This window comes from Phyllobates terribilis, unplaced genomic scaffold, assembly GCF_046119375.1.
Source record: "Phyllobates terribilis strain yellow unplaced genomic scaffold, ASM4611937v1 Scaffold_4__5_contigs__length_816908805, whole genome shotgun sequence".
Lineage (NCBI taxonomy): Eukaryota > Metazoa > Chordata > Amphibia > Anura > Dendrobatidae > Phyllobates > Phyllobates terribilis.
Genome location: NW_027362764.1, coordinates 291034053 through 291053750, shown reverse-complemented (window position 1 = coordinate 291053750; position 19698 = coordinate 291034053). Strand labels below are relative to the sequence as shown.

The 19698-nt window shown below is 42.9% G+C and overlaps 1 protein-coding gene across 2 annotated transcripts in view; it reads right to left on the bottom strand.

Moving 5' to 3' along the window:
* MLH1 (mutL homolog 1) overlaps positions 1-19698 on the bottom strand; it is a 116984-nt gene that overhangs the window by 84215 nt on the left and 13071 nt on the right. For both annotated transcript variants that reach the window (XM_073678298.1, XM_073678299.1), the window contains exons 4-10: positions 16973-17046; positions 16770-16842; positions 15321-15412; positions 15144-15186; positions 10952-11040; positions 1852-1964; positions 1410-1503 (exon numbers count right to left, since the gene is read on the bottom strand). In XM_073678298.1, the coding sequence (XP_073534399.1) occupies positions 1410-1503; positions 1852-1964; positions 10952-11040; positions 15144-15186; positions 15321-15412; positions 16770-16842; positions 16973-17046 (578 nt within the window). The remainder of the gene's footprint in view (positions 1-1409; positions 1504-1851; positions 1965-10951; positions 11041-15143; positions 15187-15320; positions 15413-16769; positions 16843-16972; positions 17047-19698) is intronic.

The window sequence follows — 19698 nt, the reverse complement described above, 5'->3', positions numbered from 1 at the left end:
TGGCTGGCATCTTTAATGTGTCTCAGCATCAAGTACAAAGAATTAAAAAAAGATGTGAAGAAACTGGAGATGTGTTTGACAAGCCCAGGTCCAGCAGACCCCACAAGACAACGGCTTAGGAGGAAAGTTTGTTGGTTAGAAAATCCAAAGCAAGCCCTTCTTCCACTGCAGCAGGGCTCCAACAGGCCCGGTCACCTCAAGTCCCTGTGTCAACTAGAAAAGTTTGTAGGATTCTGTCTCGAAATGACCTCCATGGTCGAATCAGTGCCCAGAAGCCAGCACTAAACAAAAGGCAAATAAAAAGCATTTGCAAAGTCCCACAGCCTGCTCAACAGATGGACGCTGGAAAAGTGGCAGAAGGTGGATTTCTCGGATAAATCTTCAGTAGAATTACACCACAGCCACCGCAAATACTGCAGTAGACCTACTTGAGCCCGTATGAATCCAAAATAAACAGTTAAATTTGGTGGTGGAAAGATAATGGTCTGGAGTTACATTCTGTATGGGGGTGTGCCAAACATTTGCAAGGTGGAAGGCAATATCAATAGCCTAAAATATCAAGAAGTATTAGCTACCTCTTACATTCCAAGTCATAAAAGGGGTCAAATTCTGCAGCAGGATGGTGCTCCATCTCATACATCCATCTCTACAACAAAGTTCCTCCAGGCAAAAAAGATCAAGATGTGCAAGGACTGGCCAGCCCAGTCACCAGACATGAACATCATTGAGCATGTTTGGGGTAGGATGCAAGAGGAAGCTTGGAAGACAAAACCAAAGAATCTAGATGAACTCTGGGAGGCAAGTAAGACTGCATTCTCTGCTATTCCTGATGACTTCATTAATAAATTGTATGAATCATTGTTGAACCGCATGGATGCAGTCCTTCAAGCTCATGGAAGTCACACAAAATATTAAATATGACTCCAATAGCACCACATCTTCATTCACCAATGTTATGCAACATATATTTGTATTTTAAGATAATTATTTGTTTGAATATCACATTACTTTCTGTGGGTGACAAAACTTTTGTCTTGCCAAAATTTGACCATTCTGTGTTCATTAAATGATCAATATTTCAGCATTGATGCCAATTTATTTTCTTAACCGAAACCAAATTTGGGAGGGTTTCAGCTTTCAAAAAAGTAATTTATAAAACCAATGGATGAATTTAATGTCAGGTTATAAGCTTTTATTTACATAACATGGACAAGCGACATAACTTCTGTCAGGGAGCGTGTGTATATGTATATGTATGTAATATATATATATATATATATATATATATATATATTATATATATATATATATATATACATACATATACATACACACACACACACCCCCCTCTGTTGCTTTCATCACAGTACATTACATGAGAACGAGATAAATTGAGATGCAATACTTACCTCAGGTACAGAAAGGGATGAGTATTTTTTGGCAAATAAGCTGCATAAACAGTTTCTATAGCTTTCTTCAATGCGGTAGATTCTACAAGTCTTGCTGTGGATAAACAGAGAACTCTTAAAAAAACTCAGCTACATAAAAATACAAGATGGCATTTTGAGCCCAAACACTATTCTCAATAAAACACATTTATTTATAATTCTTTATTCTGCCATAAAATGCTAAACCCAAATTATACATAGGACAAAACATAACGAACATTTCTTTCATTTCTTTGTCACGGTTTTAAATATTTTAGGATCACAGTACATTGTATTAAAGGACCCAAATGATTCTTTTTTTAACCTGAGTGGATCTACAAAAGAGAACACTAATATCCCTTGATATTGTAATGGAGATTAAAGCGTTTCAATAACATTTTTGTAGGCTTTATTGTGTACTTACCATTTATAAACAAGAGGAAAATACATTTCTTCATTGAATAGTTGGCATTAGTTACATAGCCTTTCATTTTAAATGCCAGCTTAGCATCTTCACAGCCCACTTCAATTAACTCTCTTGGAGAAAAGGAAAAAAAAAAGTGATGCTTCAATGAATCTACAGCTTATTAAAGTCTTAAATTTAACCAGGCCAAATTTTTTCAATTCTGGCCAGTCTCCCTTTTATCTGGTAATGACTTTGGAATGTTTCAACATATCCCAGTGATTCTGAGATTATACTTAGGAAAATATAAGGAATTTGCCAAACATTAAAAAAATAGCAATTTTCAAATCTTTTAAAGATTATAGCTTTAATCTAGATAGTCACACCATACAAAATAGTTAATAAATAACTTTTACCGTATGTCTACCTTTCATCAATACCATATATGAAATGTCCTGTCATTTTGTTAGGATGTTAGAAGGGTTAAAAATTTAGCAGCAAATTTTCATTTTTTCAAGGATATTTACAAAACATTTTTTAGCGACCTATTAACTTTTTATGTGAATTTTTGAAACATATACAGTATAGACCAAACGTTTGGACACACCTTCTCATTTAAAGATTTTTCTGTATTTTCATGACTATGAAAATTGTACATTCACACTGAAGGCATCAAAACTATGAATTAACACATGTGGAATTATATACTTAACAAAAAAGTGTGAAACAACTGAAAATATGTCTTATATTCTAGGTTCTTCAAAGTAGCCACCTTTTGCTTTGATGACTGCTTTGCACACTCTTGACATTCTCTTGATGAGCTTCAAGAGGTAGTCACCGGAAATGGTCTTCCAACAATCTTGAAGGAGTTCCCAGAGATGCTTAGCATTTGTTGGCCCTTTTGCCTTCACTCTGCGGTCCAGCTCACCCCAAACCATCTCGATTGGGTTCAGGTCTGATGACTGGAGGCCAGGTCATCATCACTCTCCTTCTTGGTCAAATAACCCTTACACAGTCTGGAGGTGTGTTTGGGGTCATTGTCCTGTTGAAAAATAAATGATGGTCCAACTAAACGCAAACCGTATGGAATTGCATGCCGCTGCAAGATGCTGTGGTAGCCATGCTGGTTCAGTATGCCTTCAATTTTGAATAAATCCCCAACAGTGTCACCAGCAAAGCACCCCCACACCATCACACCTCCTCCTCCATGCTTCACGGTGGGAACCAGGCATGCAGAGTCCATCCTTCACCCTTTCAACGTCGCACAAAGACACGGTGGTTGGAACCAAAGATCTCAAATTTGGACTCATCAGACCAAAGCACAGATTTCCACTGGTCTAATGTCCATTCCTTGTGTTCTTTAGCCCAAACAAGTCTCTTCTGCTTGTTGCCTGTCCTTAGCAGTGGTTTCCTAGCAGCTATTTTACCATGGAGACCTGTGGCACAAAGTCTCCTCTTAACAGTTGTTGAAGAGATGTGTCTGCTGCTAGAACTCTGTGTGGCATTGACCTGGTCTCTAATCTGAGCTGCTGTTAACCTGCGATTTCTGAGTCTGGTGACTCAGATAAACTTATCCTCAGAAACAGAGGTGACTCTTGATCTTTCTTTCCTGGGGCGGTCCTCATGTGAGCCAGTTTCTTTGTAGCGCTTAATGGTTTTTGCAACTGCACTTGGGGACACTTTCAAAGTTTGCCCAATTTTTCGGACTGACTGACCTTCATTTCTTAAAGTAATGATGGCCACTCGTTTTTCTTTACTTAGAATTTGTATTATGGCAAGAAAAAAGCAGCTAACAGTATATTCAGTAGGACTATCAGCTGCATATCCACAAGACTTCTGCACAACACAACTGATGGTCCCAACCCCATTTATAAGGCAAGAAATCCGACTTCTTAAACCTGACAGGGCACACCTGTGAAGTGAAAACCATTTCCGGTGATTACCTCTTGAAGCTCATCAAGAGAATGCCAAGAGTGTGCAAAGCAGTCATCAAAGCAAAAGGTGGCTACTTTGAAGAACCTAGAATATAAGACATATTTTCAGTTGTTTCACACTTTTTTGTTAAGTATATAATTCCACATGTGTTAATTCATAGTTTGATGCCTTCATTGTGAATGTACAATTTTCATAGTCATGAAAATACAGAAAAATCTTTAAATGAGAAAGTGTGTCCAAACTTTTGGTCTGTACTGTATATTGAAAACTTAAATTTAAAAGCTGCATAAGGGGTGCACGTGTGTGGGGTTGATTCACGGGTCTTCTTCCGCAAAGTGTGTCTTCGTCGCTAAGTGTGGGTAGTTATTTCAGAGGCAGTGGACTAACATCCGTCGTCATCTTCTCTCTCCACACAGGTACAATACTTCTGCTTGCTGTCTGTCATGTGCTGCTACTCCCCCTTGAAACAATCTAATGGTACAATATCTCTGCTTGATATTTCTGCTTTATCTATTACAATCCATTCAATACTCACTGGTATGCAGGGGTGGAATTCAGCCGGTTTGGGAGAACTGATTGTTCAAATTGCTGCTGGTTCCCCGAACAGACGCTGTGATCCGTTTCCCTGGCCGCCTTTATCAACTAATATGCATCCGGCCGCACATGTAGTTGAAACAGGCACACGTCACATTGCCCTCATCCTGTGCAGCGGGCAGGAAGCGATCTCTCCAGCTCCGCTGCTGACAGGAGGAAAATGGCAGCGGAGAGGAGGGATCTGTCCTCTGCTTCCTGCTTGGCGCTGAATCATACCTGACACAAGCGCGTGTCTTGATGAGGTCATCATGCAGAGCGCGCTTTTGTCAGGGAGAAAGTTGGCGGCAACGATGATGCAGCAGCCTGCGGGGGAACGAGCAGAGAGAAGTGTGTTTAACTAATGCACTGACGATGGGGGGAAAGCAATGGTAATGAGGAGGTGGGGGGAGAGGAATGGTGATGGAGGAGGTGGAGGAGAGGAATGGTGATGGAAGAGGAGAGGAATGCTGATAGAGGAGATGGGGGGGGAATGGTGATGGAGGAGATAGAGAGGAATGGTGATGGATGGAGGAGATATGGCAATGATGATGGAGGTGATGGATGGAGGAGATATGGCAATGATGATGGAGGAGGTGGGGGGAGATATGACAATGAGGGAGGAGATATGACAATGAGGGAGGAGATATGACAATGAGGGAGGAGATATGACAATGAGGGAGGAGATATGACAATGAGGGAGGAGGTGGGGAAGAGCAATGATGGGGATAGTGCCGAGCAATGATGGGGAATTATTTGGACGCTATATGCTGTTAATATCTGGTCCGGTCACGGAGTGGTGGTATTTCTCCCTTGTATGTGGTAATATTGGTGTTAGTATAGTGGATTGTGTTGTGTATGGCGGTCATTTGTTCTCTCTCATATTAATTAGGAGAAGATTCTTTATTTCCATTAATGATTAAATACTTGGAACAAGATGCACTTACAGGGGTTCTCACCTCTCCACAGGATAAGTGATAAATTATTAATTGGTGGGGGTCTGACTGCTGGGACCCGCACAAATTGGTAGAGTGTGGAGCTTTTATCCCCATTAGACTGGAGCTCATGTGCGACTTGACCACTGATCCATTCATTCCCTCAGTGGCTGTTCTTGTTTTTTTCTGGAAGCCACAAAGAGAATGAATGGAGCTGCTGTCAGACGTCCCACCTGCCGCTGCATTTTAAAATGGGTATAAGTGTCCTGTCAGGGATAAAACTTCCACATTCTTCCGATAGATGCGCTTTCCACTGTTCGGACCCAAACGGTCAACAAGTTATCACCTATTTTGTGGAATCCATGGATCGGTGATAACTTGTTTTAACCAAAGAACCCCTTTAATGCAAACTATCATAATTGTACATCCCAGTTATAGTGGCGCACAGTAGATGTGCAGGAGCCGCCTGTGATTTACAGTCGACGCTCCACTATAGCAGAGATAACGGCTAACAAGTATTTACATATAGCTGGGCCCCGAGGATCAATTCCTCCTGTGGGCCCCAGACAGCCCAGTAAGACACTGGCTGTGGCCAAGGGGCACGAGAGCTGAAACTGAATGGCAAGTCGGGGGATATGGAGCCGATTCCAGGGCTCAGCGCAGCCATACTGCAGGACAGAAACCTCTCCGGCACTGGCTACAGTAGGGTGCTGCTACAAGGCTCATACTGCCCCGGAAGTTATCTCCTCACACCGCTAGCCACGTCAGGGTCACAATTTCATACCTGCACAGTCCTGATAGAAGAAGCCACGTTGCCTTGTGTCTACCGGTCACTAGCAGAGGCCCCAGCAATATGGCTGCAGGAATTGCATATGTGACAATTCCCTAATGTTCTGATGAGTATCCTGCCATGTTGTATTTTATTGTCTCCTGACTACAATCTCCAGGAATGCATTCTGTGCAATGCATGGTCTGTTCCCTTTTACCTGTCACCTACTTTTGTCTTGTTGGCAGCAATGTTTCTGATATTTTCTATTTTTCTGCTGTAGAAATGATTATATTTTGGACACGCTGAAGACGTTACAACTTTTCTTTTTGTTTCTCTTTCAGGAAAATTAATGAAGACCCTTATTGACCAGTGTTCTGCCGCTCACCCCTTTTTGAAGAGCGAGACATTAAATACAGAAATGACAACACTAGATACAATGCTCTTTGCATATCATCATCGCCTGGGCTCTCATAAGCCTTATCTGGCCCAAAAACAGGCAAGAAGTTCATATGGTAAAATGGCTTGCTAAATGGTGTGTAACATCTATAGCAGGGGTGCGGAATATTCGGGCCGTGGGCCATTTAGGTGTATCACTATGTTACATTTTTTAAAGCCACACCCATTTACACACACCTTTTCCTCAAACATATACACGTAGTGGCGCTCCTACTCTGACTGCGCCCCTACTTGTATATGTTTCTGGAAAAGGTGTGTAAATGGGTGTGGCTTTAAAAAATGGATGGGTGTGGTTTTCCTACACACAAACACAGAACCTGCTGTTAAAAATTTGAATCCCACCTCTGCTGGTATGTCTGTCCTTTCCCCACTGAAGACTTTATCAGATATCTAAAGGTGCTAAACCGAATATGCCCACACAGCCCTAGCTCTGTCTTTGATCACCCAGCCATCTCCTGGTGATCTGACCAGCTGCTAATTTGTCCACAAGTAGCTCCCACAACGCCCTCACTTGATGGTTTAATCTGACCCATAAATTTAGAAGCTGCATAAGGGGTGTCCGTGTGTGGGGTTGATGCACGTGTCTTCTTCCACAAAGTGTGTCTTCGTCGCCAAGTGTGGGCAGTTACTTCAGAGGCTGTTAGTCAGGGCAGGAGTCATGTAACTCACACTTTGACTGCTTACGCAAAGTGTTTTTGTTAGTTTTCACTCTGTCCCCTTTAGTTCTTCACTTTTTTATTAACCCCTCTAATCCCTACACCTAGTAAGGAACTGGTCATCTCTCCCTCCATCCTCCCCATAACTATTCCCCAACATTCAATCCTGTGTCTCTAAGCACAGACAGTCACCTCATGTTCTCTCCTGCTCTGACCTGCTAACACTTTCTCTGCTCCTACTCATTGCTGGCGTTCTCTCTCCCAATCCCGGTCGTCCTCACCACATCCCCACATTCACCTCCACCTCCTATCCACGATCTGTCACAAACTCTCCCAACCTCTCTAAGCTCATTAACATTCACCCAGCCCCCACTTCCCCAGTTGCAACTAATAGGAGCTCTCTGGAACGCTCGCTGCTCCTGCAATAAACTTTCCTAAATTCTTGATCTTTTCATTACTAACAAACTTTCCTTCCTCGCCATCACAGAAACCTGGCTCACCCCCTCTGACACAGGTTCTCCAGCTGCACTCTCATACAGTGGATTCCACCCCCCCCCACCACGCCCCGGCAGCAAACATGTTGGAGGAGTGGGCTTTCTCCTAATACCTGTGCCTTCAGCTAAATGCCACTACCACCCTCTGTTACTCTGCCCTCTTCTGAGGTGCACTGTGTGCGCATCTACTCCTCCTCCAACTGGCTGTCATTTACCATCCCCCAGGGTCAGCCACCAATTTCCTAGACCACTTCACCACCTGGTTACTTCCCTTCCTTTCCACCGAAATCCTCACAATCATCATGGGCGACTTCAACATTCCCATTGACACTTCGCACTCATCTGTCTCTAAGCTTCTATCCCTCACTTCCACCTTTGGCCTTGCTGAGTGGTCTTCCACAGCAACTCACAAAGATGGCCACACACTGGACCTCATCTTCACTCGCTTGTTCCCTATCTAACCTCTCTAACTCACCTCTCCCTCTATCTGACCACAACCTAGTTACATTCTCATCCCGCTCCTCTCCAGGTCCACAAACCCCACTCCACAAACTTACACACAGTCACAGAAATCTCAAACACCTTGACCTACACTCACTCTCTGAATCCCTCCTCATTCTTACAGACATAAGTTCCTTACACAATGCAGACGCTGCAGTTGCTTTACACAACACCACAACAGCAGCAGCTCTCGATTCGGTGGCCCCTCTCACACACCAAAGCTTGCACAATCAATAGGCAACCCTGGCACACCAACCAGACTAAAGAACTGTGACGGGCCTCCAGGGTTGCTGAGCGGAGATGGAAAAGGACCTGCTCCAAGAGCACTTCATCGCATTCAAACAATCCCTCAATATTTTCAAGTCCACACTCACTGCAGCAAAACAAATGTACTTCTTATCTCACATATCCTCCCTGTTTTACAACCCCAAACAGCTATTCAACACTTTCAATTCTCTCCTCCGTCCCCCAGCGCCTCCTCCCTCTCATCTCAGCCGAAGACTTTGCCTCATTCTTTAAAGCAGAAGATTGACAGCATCAGACAAAGCTTTGCCTTAATTCCCACAGCCCCTCCTCATATCTACCCAACCTTCCTCCTCCAAAACAAGCTTCTCCACCATTACAGAAGATCAAGTTTCCTCTTTACTGTCCAAATCACACCTCACCACCTGTGAACTCGACCCAATCCCGTCCCACCTAATCCCTAACCTTACCACAGTCTTCATCCCAACCCTAACCCACCTCTTCAATCTGTCACTAACAACTAGCGACTTCCCCTCATGTTTCAAAAATGCCTCAATCACACCCATCTTCAAAAAGCCCTCCCTCGACCGATCCTCTCTGTCTAGCTATCACCCCATATCACTCCTCCCTTGTGCCTCAAAACTACTGGAACAACATGTCCACCTTGAACTGTCCTCCCACCGCTCCTTCTGCTCCCTCTTCGACCGCTAACAATCAGGCTTCCGACCGCACCACTCCACTGAAACTGCCCTGACTAAAGTCACCAACGACCTACTAACTGCCAAATCCAAATGCCACTACTTTGTCCTCCACCTCCTGGACCTGTCACCTGCCTTCGACACTGTGGACCATTCCCTCTTAGTACAGACTCTCTCTTCTATTGGCATCATAGACTTGGCCCTATCTTGGATCTCTTCATACCTAACAGACCGGACATTCAACGTCTCCCACTCACACACTACCTCCTCATCTCGCCCTCTATCAGTTGGTGTCCCCCAAGGTTCAGTCCTAAGGCCCCTGCTCTTCTCTATCTACACCTTTGGCCTGGGACAGCTCATAAAGTCTCACAATTTTCAGTATCACCTATATGCTGATGACACACAGATCTACCTCTCTGGGCCCGATATCCCCTCCTTACTAACTAGAATCACACAATGTCTGTCGCTAATTCAGCCTTCTTCTCTGCCAGATTTCTAAAGCTTAACATGGATAAAACTGAATTCATCATCTTTCCCCCACCTCACTCAATCCCCCCGTCTGACCTATCCATCACAGTTAATGACTGCCCACTCTCCCCAGTAACACAAGCTCACTGCCTTGGTGTAACCCTGGACTCTCATCTCTCCTTGAAACCACATATCCAAGCCCTCTCCACTTCCTGCCAACTCCAACTCAGAAATATCTCCTGGATCAGCACATTCCTCATGAAGACGCTGCAAAAACACTAGTGCATGCCCTCATCATCTCCCACCTCGACTACTGCAACCTCCTGCTCTGTGGCCTCCGTTCTAACACTCTCGCACCCCTCCAATCTATCCTAAACTCTGCTGCCCGACTAATTCACTTGTCCCCCCGCTATTCCCCGGCCTCTTTTCTCTGTCAATCCCTTCACTGGCTCCCCATTACCCACAGACTCAAGTTCAAGACCCTAACCTTGGCATACAAAGCCATCCACAACTTGTCTCCTCCATACATCTGTGACCTAGTCTCCCGGTACTTACCTGTGCGCAACCTCAGATCCTCACAAGATCTCCTTCTCTACTCCCCTCTCATCTCCTCCTCCCACAATTGTATACAAGATTTCTCCCGTTCATCCCCACTACTCTGGAACTCTCTACCCCAACATATCAGACTCTCGCCTACCGTGGAAACCTTCAAAAGGAACCTGAAGACCCACCTCTTCCGACAAGCATACAACCTGCAGTAACCACCGCTCCACCATACCGCTGCACGACCAGCTGCACCCCCACCTACTGTAACCTCAACCCCCCCTTGAAGATTGTGAGCCCTCGCGGGCAGGGTCCTCTCTCCTCCTGTACCAGTCGCTGACTCGTTTTGTTCAAGATTATTTTAAGTGTACTTGCTATGTATACCCCTTTTTCACATGTAAAGCGCCATGGAATAAATGGTGCTATAATAATAATAAATAATAATAAAAACGCCAAAAGTGATACCATTTTAAACCAGAACCCTGCAACATATTAAGAACTGCTGGCGGATAGTTTATTAACCTTTCAGGTGCCTTCCAGTAATGTGGTATGATAATGAAGGATTTTCTAATCACCATAAAATCCCTTTCTCGCAGTCTTCATTGGGGGACACAGTAAAGTGTTTATTTAATCATGAATAAATAATTTTTGATATTGAGTATATGCATTAGTATCCTATATCTCTTTTGTACTCAATAGGTTCAATAAAACTTTTTAGTTGACCCTCAGCATCCACATCCCTGATGCAGCAAATGGCATAATGAAGTGCATGAGTTCTTGCAGCATAATGAAAAGTGCATTTTCACTTTATTTTTTTTACATTATTAGTCTTTAAAACTTACTGACTCAGTACCTGCTTACAGCATTTCCAAATACAGTCCTGATATTGTCAACCGTTGTCGCATTTGATAATGTTCTCACATCAGCCGTGGTCTCACCTTGCTGAAGGGAAAAAGTTTACTTCTACATTATCGGTAGTTTTTCAAATAATTTTTCAAACATTTTCAGCATTTTTTTTATTAGCAGATATTTAATAATATTAAATTATATTCAAATGTGGTCCACAGTACTGCCACCCTTGAGTATTAGGTACACCATGTAAAATATCTCCTGAAAAAGTGTTACCTACATAATGCTTCCCCATTGTATAAAGAGAACTTATGCAATGTTATCACATTGTTTCAATTATTCAAGGATTTTAAGGTTTGATATTAGCAAATGTAAATATTCCTTTATTTAGGAGGTCGCCATCTACAGTACCAGTGAAAAGCTTGGACACACCTGTACAATGGTTTTCCTTGCAATGCAACCAATGAAATGGCGTTCCTTGTTCCCATTGGTGAAGAAGGAAACAATGGACAGTTTGAAATAGACCAGCAATAAGTCTGACCTCAGCCTGATTGTAACTCCCATGAAGGAGCCGAAATCTGCTATTGGGAAAAGGAACCCAGCAAACATTCAAGAGCTTGAGAGAACTGCAGTGGAAAAAACAGTCAGCAGAAAGGTACAAGATGGCCACAGATGGGAACAAAGATGTTTTAAGGTCGTCATTGCTGTGCAACTAAATATTAGGGAAAGTTGCCTCGAATCCCTTCATGATTGGGCTATTTTTCATTTTTTGCACATTCCACTCCAACCTCCCGTCTTCTAAGAGTTTTAATCTTTTTTAATTCTCCACCAACAGAGCTATACGAGGGCTTGCATTTGCAGGACGAGCTGTAGCTTTCAAAGACATCACTGATTTAAAAATATAATGTACTGGAAAAAATGAAAAAATTCCACGAATAGTAAAATGGTGAAAAAAAAAAAAAAAAAGTATTCCGCCATTGTTTATGGAATTTATTTTCAACGCGTTCATGGTGTGATAAAGCTTAACCTCAAAAGGGTATATCCAGGACTTCAGAGAAAAATGAAAAATGTGGCTAGGCACTAAACAGGCAGGCAATTGCAACTTACCTGCCTGCTGTGCCCAGTGCCGTTCTTCCCCGGCATAGGCCGTTCCTGACGGGGATTCAGAAGCATCTGCGACGTGGTGTGACTTCTGATGTCATTCTGATTGACCGCCGGCTCCCCCAGTTAGGAAGCGAGGATCCGGCTGTCAATCAGAATGACGTCAGAAGTCCCGTCCAGTCTACAGAGCGAAGCAGAAAAGATGCCTTCGCTCTGTAGACGTGACGTCAGCAGCGGCTTCAGAATGTCGGCAGGAGCGAAGTGTGACTGCTCTGTGCTGGGGAAGAATGGCGCCGTGCTCAACAGGCAGTTAAGTAGCAACTACCTGCCTGTTAGTGCTTAGCCACATTTTTTGTTTTTAATAAAGTCCCGAATATCCCCTTTAAACCTGATTCTCCGGGTCAATGTGATTACGGCGATACTAAACATGCAGGTTTTTAAGTGGTGAAAAAATAAATAAATCAGACATTCTAAATAAATATCATTGGATTATGTCAGCATTTTCAGATACCTGTACCATTTTCATTCTTCTGTTGATGGATTTCTTAAAGGGCTCGGTTTTTGTGTGGTGAGCAGATGTTTTCATTCATACCATTATGTGGTAGATTCAACCTTTTGATCAATGTTTGCATTTTATTTCTGTGGTTGTGGAGACTGAATTACTGCAATTCTAGCGTTTTAATTTTTCTTTTACTGTACAGGTTAAATTTATATTTAACAAGGGGTAAAAGAAAAGGTGGCAGATCCAATTTATTAAAAAAAAACATTTATTTTTTTTATGCTTTCCTCTCAGTCCCCTTGGGTTACTTGAACCAGCGATTGCCTTCTCACTTGTTTCATGTACTGCAAAACCGTTGTGTTGCAATATGTAGCTGAAATTAAGTTTTATTATGAAGCCCAGCCTGTGTTTAACAGGAGTACCACATGGTAGCCAATGGGATCTTCAGCGCACAGGTGCGGGAGGACAGTGGCTGATGGGTGCATGAAGCAGTGCGCCACCCGGAATGTGCTGTGAGACTAATAACGGCAGGTAAGGGGAGCACTGTAAATGGAATTAATACGACACACAGTTGATACATACAGTTAGGTCCATATATATTTGGACAGAGACAACATTTTTCTAATTTTGGTTCTAGACATTACCACAATGAATTTTAAACAAAACAATTCAGATGCATTTGAAGTTCAGACTTTCAGCTTTCATTTGAGGGTATCCATATTAAAATTGGATGAAGGGTTTAGGAGTTTCAGCTCCTTAACATGTGCCACCCTGTTTTTAAAGGGACCAAAAGCAATTGGACAATTGACTCCAAGGCTATTTCATGGACAGGTGTGGGCAATCCCTTCGTTATGTCATTCTCAATTAAGCAGATAAAAGACCTGGAGTTGATTTGAGCTGTGGTGCTTGCATTTGGAAGGTTTTGCTGTGAAGTAAACATGCAGTCAATGGAGCTCTCCATGCAGGTGAAACAAGCCATCCTTAAGCTGCAAAAACAGAAAAAACCCATCCGAGAAATTGCTACAATGTTAGGAGTGGCAAACTCTACAGTTTGGTACATCCTGAGAAAGAAAGCACTGGTGAACTCATCAATGCAAAAAGACCTGGACGCCCACGGAAGACAACAGTGGTGGATGATCGCAGAATAATCTCCATGGTGAAGAGAAACCCCTTCACAACAGCCAACCAAGTGAACAACACTCTCCAGGAGGTAGGCGTATCAATATCCAAATCTACCATAAAGAGAAGACTGCATGAAAGTAAATACAGAGGGTTCACTGCATGGTGCAAGCCACTCATAAGCATCAAGAATATAAAGGCTAGACTGGACTTTGCTAAAAAACATCTAAAAAGGCCAGCACAGTTCTGGAAGAACATTCTTTGGACAGATGAAACCAAGATCAACCTCTACCAGAATAATGGAAAGAGAAAAGTATGGCGAAGGCGTGGTACAGCTCATGATCCAAAGCATACCACATCATCCGTAAAACACGGCGGAGGCAGTGTGATGTCTTGGGCATGCATGGCTGCCAGTGGCACTGGGTCACTAGTGTTTATTGATGATGTGACGCAGGACAGAAGCAGCCGAATGAATTCTAATGGATTCAGAGCCATACTGTGTGCTCAGATCCAGCCAAATGCAGCCAAACTGATTGGTTGTCGTTTCATACTACAGATGGACAATGACCCAAAACATAAAGCCAAAGCAACCCAGGAGTTTATTAAAGCAAAGAAGTGGCATATTCTTGAATGGCCAAGTCAGTCACCTGATCTCAACCCAATTGAGCATGCATTTCACTTGTTAAAGACTAAACTTCAGACAGAAAGGCCCACAAACAAACAGCAACTGAAAACCACCGCAGTGAAGGCCTGGCAGAGAATCAAAAAGGAGGAAACACAGCGTCTGGTGATGTCCATGAGTTCAAGACTTCAGGCAGTCAGTGCCAACAAAGGGTTTTCAACCAAGTACTAGAAATGAACATTTTATTTACAATTATTTAATCTGTCCAATTACTTTTGGTCCCTTTAAAAACAGGGTGGCACATGTTAAGGAGCTGAAACTCCTAAAGCCTTCATCCAATTTTAATGTGGATACCCTCAAATGAAATCTGAAAGTCTGAACTTCAACTGCATCTGAATTGTTTTGTTTAAAATTCACTGTGGTAATGTCTAGAACCAAAATTAGAAAAATGTTGTCTCTGTCCAAATATATATGGACCTAACTGTATCTGCTTGTTTATAATAAATAAGGGCGATAATGTTGACCAAAACAGTAATATGTATATTCCTCTTTCTGTGACAGATGATTTAGGTTACTAGAAAAGGAAACTATTACCAGAAATAATTATGACTGTGCCTCACTTCCCACAAAGCAGTCTAACAGTTCCAAAATACCTCTGTCACAAACTGGTCTGTACATGTAAAGAAGATCAGATCTATTTTATCAGTGGTACAGTCATCTTTGGAATCTCAGAAACATGTTCCACCAAGTCTAAACAATTCTCTGCTGTTGGCAATTTTTGGATTATATCATATGGGTGGTAAAGGGAATTACTAACAATTTCACTTGGATACAAAAAAACAAACAAAAACCAACCTTCTTAACAGAGAAGCTGATACCAGAGTTATGGATGGCATATCTGCAGAGAAATAAAATAATTTGAACAAAAAAAACGCAAAGAACATTTCCATACTTTATTTTTTCACAAGTCAGATGTGACTCATTCATTCCATTGTTCATCATTTTCTACATACTATTATGGCAATATATTACCTGCTGACTACGTCCACTATTCTTGCATGTTCTTCACTTGCACTTTTGAGTGCTTTTCGCCTTGTAGATACATTATAAAATAGATCTTCAACCTGAAAGACATATTTTAGAGCATGAAAATGCATGATCATAGTATTAAAAAGTTAAACAGTTGGTACCAAGTTTGCAAGTTATCCCTTATCCCTAGGTTAGGAAATAACATCCCCATCACTGGTGGTCCGACCGCTCAAACTTCCACAGACCTCAAGGACAGGGCTCTGAAGAAACCTTGTCTAAATAGAGCAAAAAATGAGAATGTGCACCTACATTCCATTCATTCTTAATGGGAGTACTGCACTAGGATACCTCAGTCAGCCCTTTTTAGAATGAATGGAATGGATGTGCACATGATCAACCTCCACTTAGTTCAGACATAGCACTCTTCCTGGGATCGTTCAGGGCCCAGCAATCAAAGTTTAACTTATAGCAGAGGTGCACAACCTGCAGTCCGCATTGCAGTTAGTTGTGGCCCCTGCTTTACCAGACAGAAACACAGCTGATCCTCTAGCCCAGGGGTGGGGAATCTTTTTTATCTGCCAAGGGCCATTTGAATATTTATACCATCCTTCGGGACCACACAATTTGCGCACTAACTCCGCCTTGACTCTGGAACAAGTCTCAGGACGTAATCTTTCATTGCACGTGTCTCAGCGTTCAGTAGTGCACACTATGTGCGTGTGCTCACAGAGCAAGAAGAAATTAATGGGCCGGTGGCCATCAAATCACAGCTGCCAGCCCAAGCACTGATGATGTCCCTGGGAATCTGCCTGGGGGCCGGATAAAGGTCATCGAGGGTCGTGAAGGGCCTGAGGTTCCCCACCCCTGGTCTAGCCTATGCCATCAGGTGTGTCTGCGAGATCATCACTGAGGCCGGCCCTGCAGTGCTCCAATGACAGCTTTCTTCAGCAGTGAAGAGCACTGATTGGTTAATACAGATCCCGGTCATCCAGTTCTAGGCTGCCTGTGTACCAGGTGACATTCAGTAATGAGCTCTTTACCACAGGAGGCTGAGCTCAGTGTTTATTGTGTAATCCTTTCCAGAACTGGAAACAAAACGCAGGCAGTAACAATCACCTCCTTAATTTCTCCTCAACCTTTAGTAGAAGCAGCAGGATCAAGCTGAGGTCCATGGTGTCAGCGACAATGCTGCAGTCACTTAGGAGGAGCACGGGCACCGGCTCCTTGCCCATCTTCTCCTTGTGATGGCACACTTCTCAATGTGCGGCAGCCTGCAGGTGTTCCAATTTTTCTGTCTTCTCATAGCACCTACCCACAGTTTGCTAAGTTGGTCATAACCCTTTAATTAGCAAGACAATGTTGCCCCTCTGCACTATAGGATAGGGGAGAACTTCCAAACGTGGTACAAACCCTTTAAAGCTTCAAACAGAAATGTATTTTGTTTTTACTTACAGATATCTGTGTCCCTTGATTCCCAGCACAAGGTTTGGGAGGAGCTTTGATTTTCCCATCTGCATAACTTGCTCTGCAAACAAAAACAGGTAATTCTTACAACATACATAAGGATATTGTTCAACAGGCTAGTTCAGTTCAGGAACACCTGGGAAAGTGCCTGTTAGTAATGCCCACCAGTGGCGAGGTTTGTTTTCCCTCACCTGTAGGCACATTTTCCATCTGCTGTCTTTGTTGTAATAGTAACATGAGCCACGTGACTGATACTGGCTAATGCCTGTTGGGATAAAACAAAAGCTGAGGAATTCGATTTTTGTCGCAAAGTTAATGAGCAGTTGAGTAGAAGCCCATGAAAACTAATTGAAATCCCCCTCTTAGGCTCTTCAAATACAACGTTGCAACCTGGTTGGTAATAACCTTCTTTACATATCAGTTTTCATACATCACTCTCACTACATTTAAAGATATATTGTATTAAAAGGGGTACTGCAGGGAGATAAATGTTTGTACTGTTCCTGCACTCCTACACTATAAGATGAGATGTCCAGTGCAGTTTTATGATATTTATAATCCTTGTAATTCAGTGTGACAGAATCTGCTCCTCACTGCTCCCCCTCTCCCATCTGTGTCATTACTAGTGTTGAGCCACCCCCGTAGTGTTCGGGTTCGGTTCGTCGAACACCGGGATGTTCGAGGAACTGTTCGTCGAACACCTTAGAACACCGTCGAACACCGTTAAAACCAATGGCAGGCAAACAAAAACACATAGGAACACATAGAAAACACCTTCAAAGGTGTCCAAAAGCTGACAAACTGCTCAGAAGACGCTTTCTTTAAAAAAGCCGGCCGGCAATTCAGCAGCGGCATACACCGGTACCCGACAATTTAGACATGAAGGAATAGAGCATCACACATAGATTAGATAGATAGAAACATGTCAGTCACATATATATGAAGTACAGTGACAGTGTTGCTTACTGTACTTGTCATTTAGTGTAAAGGATTTATTAAAAAATATAATAGTGTTTTCGTGCACCGTCTCTTTAAAAAAGCCGGCCGGCAATTCAGCATCTGTACCCGACAATTTATAACAGACAGAATAGAGCTTCACACATAGATTAGATAGATAGAAACATGTCAGTCACATATATATGAAGTACAGTGACAGTGTTGCTTACTGTACTTGTCATTTACTGCAAAGGATTTATTAAAAAAAATAATAGTGTTTTCATGCACCGTCTCTTTAAAAAAGCCGGCCGGCAATTCAGCATCTGTACCCGACAATTTAGAATAGAAGGAATAGAGAATCACACATAGATTAGATAGATAGAAACATGTCAGTCACATATATATGAAGTACAGTGACAGTGTTGCTTACTGTAATTGTCATTTAGTGTAAAGGATTTATCAAAAAAAATAATAGTGTTTTCATGCACCGTCTCTAAGAAAGCCGGCCGGCAATTCAGCATCTGTACCCGACAATTTAGAATAGACAGAATAGAGCTTCACACATAGATTAGATAGATAGAAACATGTCAGTCACATATATAATAAGTACAGTGATAGTGTTGATTACTGTACTTGTCATTTAGTATTAAAATAAAGGATTTATTATTAAAAAAAATTGGCGTGGGATTCCCCGTAATTTTAGTCTCTAGCGGAGGTTAAGCAGACGGCTGGGGCAGATGTTTGAAGCCTGGGAAGGGGGTAATACCCACGGAGCTTCCCAGGCTACTAATATCAGCCCCCAGCTGAATACCTAGCCTTTACTAGCTATTAAAATGGAGGACCCCCCCCAAAAAATGACGTGGGGTCCCCCCTAATTTAATAGCTAGCAAAGGCTAGGCAGACAGCTGGGGGCTGATATTAATAGCCCAGGAAGGGAGCCATGAATATTGGCCCCCTCCCAGGCTAGAAACACCAGCCGTCAGCCGCCCCAGAAATGGCGCATCCATATGATGCGCCAATTCTGGCACTTAGCCTCGCTCTTCCACGCTGCCCTGGTGCGGTGGCAGGGGGTAATAGGGTTGGGGTTGATGTCAGCTTATAATGCCAGCTGACATCAAGCCCAGGTTAGTAATGGAGAGGCGTCTATAAGACACCCCCATTACTAACCCCATAGTCAAAGTTAAAAAAAAAACACAAACACCCAGAATAAAGTCCTTTAATTGAAATAAAGACACAATTCTTTATTGTTCTAAATTAAACCATACTTACCATCACGCCCATTCCAGCTGAAGCCAACGATCTCCTGCAATAAAAGAAAAATAATAAAGCAACCTCATCCTTACCTTTCCATGGTTCCCAGGACAGCTCCAGCTCTGCTACATCGAGATGACAAGCTGGACCGCAGCAGAACGCTGCCATCCAGCCTGTCATCCCGCGGACACTGAGAAGCGCAGGCATGCTTGCGCTCCTCAGTGTCTAACTGTGACGGCATCCAGATGAGCCGACAATGAACTCGGCTCACCTCATGTACGTCACTGACAGCGTGGGAAAATTCTCCTGCACTCAGCGCTTCAGCGTGAGAATTTTCCCACGCTGTCAGTGACGTGCATGAGGTGCGCCGAGTTCATTGGACATGACCTCGGCTCATCTGGATGCCGTCACAGCCAGACACTGAGTAGCGCAAGCAAGCCTGCGCTTCTCAGTGTCTGCGGGATGACAGGCTGGATGGCAGCGTTCTGCTGCGGTCCAGCCTGTCATCTCGATGTAGCAGAGCTGAAGCTGTCGTGGGAGCCATGGAAAGGTAAGGATGATGTTGCTTTATTATTTTTCTTTTATTGCAGGAGATCGTTGGCTTCAGCTGGAATGGGCGTGATGGTAAGTATGGTTTAATTTAGAACAATAAAGAACTGTGTGTTTATTTCAATTAAAGGACTTTTTTCTGGGTGTTGTGTTTTTTTTTAAATACTTTACTAGAAATTCA